Source organism: Gopherus flavomarginatus, chromosome 18 (assembly GCF_025201925.1).
Source record: "Gopherus flavomarginatus isolate rGopFla2 chromosome 18, rGopFla2.mat.asm, whole genome shotgun sequence".
In the NCBI taxonomy this organism is placed as follows: Eukaryota; Metazoa; Chordata; order Testudines; family Testudinidae; genus Gopherus; species Gopherus flavomarginatus.
In genome coordinates, this window is record NC_066634.1 from 3,790,461 (window position 1) to 3,797,924 (window position 7,464).

At 63.2% G+C, this 7,464-nt stretch overlaps 1 protein-coding gene across 1 annotated transcript; it reads left to right on the forward strand.

Annotated features, from left to right (window-relative positions):
• Positions 1-105: 105 nt before the first annotated feature.
• On the forward strand, positions 106-7,152 carry HRC (histidine rich calcium binding protein). The gene is made up of 7 exons (XM_050928164.1): positions 106-110; positions 1,086-1,930; positions 2,342-2,403; positions 5,571-5,639; positions 6,113-6,167; positions 6,262-6,298; positions 6,748-7,152. Exons 1-7 carry the CDS (start codon positions 106-108, stop codon positions 6,782-6,784), a joined length of 1,110 nt encoding a protein of 369 aa, XP_050784121.1. The 3' UTR covers positions 6,785-7,152.
• Positions 7,153-7,464: the final 312 nt, after the last annotated feature.

The window sequence follows — 7,464 nt, forward strand, 5'->3', positions numbered from 1 at the left end:
CAGCTCCACCAGGGTCAATCCGGAGTCACTCCTGTTTGCAATAGGGTCAGGGCTGGATTCTGTTCTGCACATCCGGGGGTCAATCCGGAGTCACTCCTATTTGCAATGGGGTCGGGACTGGATTCTGATCTCAGCTCCCTAGGGGGATTGGGGTGTGTGTTATTCAATCTGGAGCCCCCCACCACGCCCCTGCACAGGGGTGGGGCCGGTTCACGCCTCCTTGGAGGGGGTCCCCACCCTGGAGCAGAGTTCACAGCCACGACACCCTGAGCAAACAGCAGGTGTATTGGCACCACACCCTTTATTCAGCCTGGGAGGGGCAGGGAGGGAACTGGCTGGGGGCGGGGGGACAACTCTGAGCCATGCCCCACCAGGGGATACAGAAGCCCCCCTGACTCTCCCAGGCACCAAACCCCTGTTTACCTCTCCCCAGCGTGAGGGTGGTTTGCATTAGTGTGTCCCCTCAAAGCTGATCCCCTCCCACCTCAGGACATTGCATTTATGGGGGAGGGCTGCCTATGGGGGCCCCTAAAGTCTCCCCACCCCAGCAGCTGCATCGCCTGCATAGGAGCTTCATAACAGATGGGCTGGGAGCCCGGACTCCTGGGTTCTGCCCTGGCTCAGAAGGGGAGTGGGGTCTAGTGGCTAGAGCAGTTTGAGGGTGGGGAGGGCTGGGAGCCAGGACTCCTGGGTTCTCTCCCTGGCTCTGGGAGGAGAGTGGGGGCTAGTGGTTGGGGGGGATCTGGGAGAGAAGGAGGGGTCTGTCCCCCACAGGTCATGTGTGGGGCGTTCAGAGTCTGGCTGGCCCAGGCTCCTGGCTGGATGCCCGTGGCTGGGAATGTGACACCCAACTTGGCCCCTCGTCCTGCAGCGAGCGCCCAGGCCGTGGGCAGCCGGGTATTTATAGACAACCCCCCCCCAACCCGATCACTGTCCTCCTCGGGTCCCATCAGCACATTCCTGCCCCGAATGCTGCAGCCCCCTTTCTCCCCCTCCATGCCCCAGGTCAGAGAGAGCCGGGGAGAGAACCCAGGCAGCCTGGCTTCCAGCCCTGCCCCCACTATTGGACCCATACCCTGAGCTAGTGACCCAGCTGCTGTGGGGGGGGCTATTAATAGCCTGTTCGGGGGGAGAGGGGGCATCTTGTATAAGGGCAGTGAAGGGCCTGCCGGGGCCGGGCCAGGCCGCCATTGGCTGTGGGGGGAAGCCGGGCAGCTGGGGCCGTCAGTCAAAGGAGCCTGGGGCATCCGCAGCTCCACCGCTGCTCGGCTCTGTCCTGCACCCCCATGGCCCCCCCCCACGGCCTGGCTCCTGCTGGGCCTGCTCTGCACCCTGCAGCCCCCTGGGGTCCATGGCAACCATCGCCACGGTGACGTGGAACCCCCGCAGCAGGCCCAGGGGCAGCCGCATCACCACGACGACCCTGGCCCCGGCGACGGAGAGCCCGAGGGGCAGCCACAATACCACGGCAAGGAGGAGCAGCCCCACGGTCGCCATGGCGACGTGGCACGCCCTCAGCAGGCCAACGGACAGCCGCCTCCCGAGGCCCCTGGCCCTGGCCACTACCATCACCACGGCGATATAGAGCCCCAGGGGCAGCCCCACTTCCACGGTGACCGCCACGATCACCATGGCGATGAGAAGGCGCAGCCCCATGAGGCAGAAGATGCCCCTGGGCCCCGTCGCCATGACGACGAGGAAGATGATGCCCCTGGGCGCCGTCGCCATGACACTGAGGAGGATGAGGACGAGGCCCGTTGGCGCCCCCAGCCCGAGGAGGAGGAGGAAGACGATGGCCGCCCTGGGCACAGCGAGGAGGAAGGGGACGAGTCCGAGGAGGAAGGGGACGAGTCCGAGGAGAGTGTCCTGAGGAAGCCCCACGGGGCGGAGGAGAGACGGGGCAGGGCACGCCAGGGGGAGGAAGATGATGGTGAGTGCAGCCCCTGCACCTGGGGGGGGGGGGCTGGGGCACAGTGGGGGGCAGGGATCATCCAGGGGCAGCACAGAAGGGCATTGGGAGGGGAAGGAGACACTTTGGGGCTTGGGGGGGCATAGTAGGGGGCCCAGGCAGTTGATCACCTCAGAGCTGTGGGCCGCCAGGTGTGGCGGGGTGTTGCCCAGGTAAGGGAGTCGGGCCCAGGACCTGCCTGCCAGGGCCAATGTGCCAGCCCCACAGTTGCTGTGCCGTGGGGAGAAAGAGGGGGAGAGACCCCAGGAGTCCTGGCTCCCAGCCCCCCCACTCTAACCCACCAGACCGCACTCCCCTCCCCAGTCGGGGGATGGAGCCCAGGGGTCTGGACGGTAGCTGTGTCTGTCCTTGCAGAGGGGGAGGAAGAGGAAGAGGAGGAGGAAGAGGACGGCTACCAGCCAGGCTCCGTGTGCCAATACTGCGCCTTCTGCAAGGTAACCCCCCCATACCCCTCACGTGTGGTTAGAGTCTGTGTGCGCCGGAGGGGGCTGGGAGCCAGGACGCCTGGGTTCTATCCCTGGCCCTGGGAGGAGAGTGGGGGCTAGTGGTTAGAGCGGGGTGGGCTGGGAGCCAGGACTCCTGGGTTCTATCCCTGGCCCTGGGAGGAGAGTGGGGGCTAGTGGTTAGAGCAGGGGGGGGCTGGGAGCCAGGACGCCTGGGTTCTAACACTGGCTCTGGGAGGGCAGTGGGTTGTCATGGAGTGTGGGGAGTCAGGGCCCTGCACCCCTAACTTCCTGCAGTTCACCCTGATCTCTGCCAGCCAGTAACACAGAAGGTTTATTAGCCGACAGGAACACGGGCTAAACAGAGCTTGTGGGTACAGAAATCAGGACCCCTCAGTCAGGTCCCTCTTGGCGGGTGGGGAACCCAGACCCAGGTTCTGGGCCTATCCCCATCTGGCTCCAAACTACAACCCCTTCCTGCTGCCTCCCCCAGGCCCCTCCAGCCTTGTCCAGTTTCCCAGGCAGAAGCTGTCACCTGGCCACAGTGTCATCCTGCAGTGACATCACCCCCTTATTTCCCATCCCCATCTAGGATTGGTGCAACACCCTGGGGAAACTGAGGCACACCCCATGTTAGCAGAAGACAGTGAACTAGTAAAACGTCCCTGCACCATTCCCAGGTTAATACTCCCTACTCTGGCACATCTCTGCCCCCTTCGAGACTGCACTGAGCGGGGTCACTCTCTGGGACAACGCATCAGCTGTCCCGTTGGCACTCCCCTTCCCATGGACCACCTCATCTTGTAATCCTGAAGGAGCAGGCCCCACCTCAGGAGCTTGGCGTTGGCTCCCTTCATCTGGTGGAGCCAGGTGAGGGGAGAGTGGTGGGTGTATACGGTGAAGTGTCGCCCAGAGATATGGCTGGAGTTTCTTACGGGTCTGCATCATGCCCAGACATTCCTTCTCAATGGCCGCGGAGTTTTGCTCCCAGGGTAGCAACTTCTTGCTCAAGTACACGATGGGGTGTCTCTCCCTCTTTTCATTAACACCGTCCACAGCCTGAGGCGTTGGTGAACGTCGCAGGCTTGTCAAAGTCTGTGGTTACGAGAACTGGGCCACTGACCAGAGCCTCCCTCAGTGCACGGGGAGCCCTCTGGCACCGCTCGGTCCAGACCACCTTGTCTGGCTTCCCCTCCTCACGCAGCTCAGTGAGGGGGGCGGCTATGGAGCTAAAGTGGGGCACGAATCTTCGCTAGTACCCCGCCAGCCTGATAAACGCTTGGACCTGCTTTTTGGTTTGGGAGGCGGGCCAGTCTCTGATCACCTCCACCTTGGCTGGTTCTGGCTTTAGGCAGCCGCTCCCCACCCACTGACCCAGGTAAGACACTTCGGCCACCCCCACCTTGCACTTCTCAGCTTTTATGGTCAGCCCGGCCTCTCGGAGTTGGTCCAGCACTCGTTTAACCCGGGACATGTGGTCCTCAGGTCTGGCTAAAGACACAGATGTCGTCAATATGCGCCACGGCAAAACTCTCCATCCCCCTCAGCAGCTGATCCCCCCGGCGCTGGAAGGTAGCAGGTCCCCATTGAGCACCAGGAACTCGAGCCCCAGAGGGGTGATAAAGGCCGATTTCAGCCTGGCATCTGCATCCAGCAGCACTTGCCAGTAGCCCTTGGTAAGATCCATAGTGGTGAGGTACCGAGCGCCTCCCAGCTTGTCTAGCAGCTCGTCAGGCCTGGGCATGGGATAGGCATCAGACACGGTGATGGCATTGAGCTTCTGACAGTCCCCACAAAACCGGATCGACTCGTCCTTCTTGGGGACCAGCACCACCAGCGAGGCCCAAGGGCTGGCGGACGGCTGGATCATTCATCCTCCAGCTCCTTCTCCTCAGCCTCGCCAGCTCCAGCTCCTTCCCCTCATCCTCCAGCTCCTTCTCCTCATCCACCGGCTCTTTCGGTTTTAACTCCCTCTCCCATTCCAGCCGCCTCGGCTCCAGCGACGGGGAGCTTGGTCGTGAGGATCCCCTGCTGGCTGCGGGGGTCACGGTGCCCCCGGGGTTCACCTGGCTCCTTCCAGCCCCTCCCCTAGGCATAGGTCGGAGGGGCCCTGGGGTGCCCTTGGGATCAGTCCGACCCCTCCCAGCCGGGCTGCTTCCCTCCAGGAGCGATCCTCCTCCCCCAGCTCCCCCTTACGGCGCTGCTGAGACTTCTCCCCGCTGGACCCTCGCAGGCCTGGGCGCTCTCAGCTCCCCACGGTTTCCAGGAGGAACCCGACTGTCCCCCCCTTCTCCAGGTCACCACCTCTCCCCCAGGGTCAAGCCGCCGACTCCTCCGCCCCGGAACCGCTCGCCGGGGGGACCCTTCTCGCTGGGCACCCACCCCCAGGGGTTAAGCCTGGCTCCGCTCAGCCTGCAGCAGGCCTGGTCCTCGTCAACCCCCCGTTTTCCTGCTCCCCAGTCACTCGCTGCAGGACGCTCGGTCCACGGGGTGCAGTAGGTCCCAGCGCTGCCACCAGTTGTCCCAGAGTGTGGGGGAGTCCGGGCCCTGCACCCCCCACTTCCTGCGATGCACCGGGACTCTCAGCCGGCCGGTAACACAGACGGTTTATTAGCCGACAGGAATCGAGTCCAAACCAGAGCTTCTGGGTACAGAGACCAGGACCCCTCACAGTCAGGTCCCTCTTGAGGGGGAGCCCAGACCCCAGTTCTGGGCCTCTCCCCATTTCCCCAGCCAGCTCCAAACTGAAACCCCGCTCCAGCCACCTCCCCAAGGCTTCTCCTCCAGCCTTTGTCCGGTTTCCTGGGCAGGTGTCACCTGGCCCCAGTCCCCTGCTGGGCTCAGGTTACGAAGGGAGGCCACCAACCTTTCTGTGCTGGCCGTCAGGTATCATCCCACAGTGATGTCATCCCCTTATTTCCCATCCCCACCTAGTACTGGTGCAGCACCCCAGGGAAACTGAGGCACACCCCATGTTAGCAGAAGACAGTAAACTAGTAAAACTCCCCTGCCCCATTATCAGGTTAATACTCCTTATTCTGTCACAGTGGGGTCTAGTAGTTAGAACAGGGGACTGGGAGCCAGGACTTCTGGGTTCTCTCCCCAGCTCGTGGGGGATGGGTCCTGGCTCTGACCCCGCCTCCATTGGTTCATTCCAGCACTGCGGGGAATGTGAGAAGTGCCCATGCCAGGAGGGCGACACCAGTGAGCACTGCGAGTCCTGCCAGGTAGGGGCTGCGAGCTTCCCCCTAGCAGTGCCCCTGGCTGGGGATCCCAGCGCTGCGACCTTCCCTGCAGGAGTGCCCCAGCCAGGAACCCCAGCGCTGCGAGCTTCCCCACAGCAGTGCCCCCAGCCAGGGATGCTAGCACTGCGAGCTTCCCTGAAGCAGTGTCCCCGCCCAGGGCCCCTGGCACTGCAAGCTTCCCCGCAGCAGTGTCCCTGGCAACTTCCTTGGAGCAGTACTCCTGGCTGGAGAACCCAGTGCTGCGAGCTCCACCACAGCAGTGCCCCCAGGCAGGGATGCCAATGCTGCGAGCTTCCCCAGAGCAGTGCCCTAGTTGAGGAGTGTCACAGGGAGTCCAGTGCTGCAAGCTTCCCCCTGAGCAGTGCCCCTGGCCAGGGACCCCAGCTCTGCGAGCTTCCCCACAGCAGTGCCCTGGCAGTAATTAACTTCTCTCTCTCCTCCCCCCACACCGCCAGTACTGCCAGTTCTGCTACGTGTGCCCCCTCCTCTGTGAGACGGGCTGCCAGCCAGGTGAGTGCCCCCTGCACCCAGCCCCGGGGGGAGGGGATCCTGGGGAGGGCATGGGGGGGCACTCACCTGACCCCTCTGTGCTTCTGTTTTGCAGGGGGCATCATGGACCAGCTCTCTGGGGCCTTGGTCCAGTAAGTGACACCCCCACCCCGGAGCCAGGGTGCCCCCTGCTGGGGGGAGGGGCACAAGCTGCTGGGCTTCAGCTTGGGAAAAGGTCTGGGGTGGGACTTGACCCCAGTTCTGGTGGAGTCACCAGGGGTTGGGGGGGTAACATTTATCCCTTTGAGGGGGGATAGGACGCCAGTTCCAGGGGAAGGGGGTTGGGGAGTCACCAGTTTATCCATTTGGGGGGTGGGACCCCAGTTCCTGGGGGAGGGGGGTAACATTTATCCCTTTGGGGGGTGGGACCCCAGTTCCAGGGGAAGGGGGTTGGGGGGTCACCAGTTTATCCCTTTGGGGGGTGGGACCCCAGTTCCTGGGGGAGGGGGGTAACATTTAATCCTTTGGGGGTGGGACCCCAGTTCCAGGGGGAGGGGGCTGGGGGGTAACCAGGAGTTTAACACTTCCCTCTCCTCCCCAGGTCTGTCTCATCCATCTTCGAACATCAGGAGCAGTGAAAGGCTCGGGGGGAGAATAATTTTTTTGGGGGGTGGGGGAAGAACCTGGCTGACCTCTGACCCATAGGGATTAAAGGGGGCCAAGGAGCAGGTGGCCCCCACCAGGGGAGGGGGTACACAAGTCCTGCACCTCTCACTGCGCTGCCCCCCCCCCCCAGTGCCTAGTTACAAGGCCAGAGGGGGGGTCGTCCCTTTAGGTGGAGGGGCAGCCCCACTTGGCACCGGGGGGAGCCATCGAGCTGCAGCAGCCCCCCCACGAGCCATCATGCAACTCCCCTCCTTACCTCCTTTGATGCCCCCATCTCATCCCCCCCACGACGCTGCCCTGCTCCCCCCATAAGTGGCCCCCCCAGAATGAGCTGCAGGACCCCTCAGCAGCCCCCTTTCACGTTGTATGTTTTGTTCTTTGGTGCTTCTTGTTTCCCTGCGAATAAAATTGGCCCCCTTCCCCCACCTGAGACTTTTTTTGGGGAGGGGGGAAGGCGTCTAGCACCCCCTCCCCCCCAGGGTAGTTGGGTCTGGGCTCCCCACAGGCAGCCACCTCTGGGGCGGGGCACAGGGCTGGATCTCTTGCATGGGCACACATGTAGCCCCTGCGAGGGGGGCGGGTTTGGGGGCCCCCTGCCCGGCGCTGGACAAATGAACCCTTTTTCATAAACATTTTTCTATTTTTTAAATGT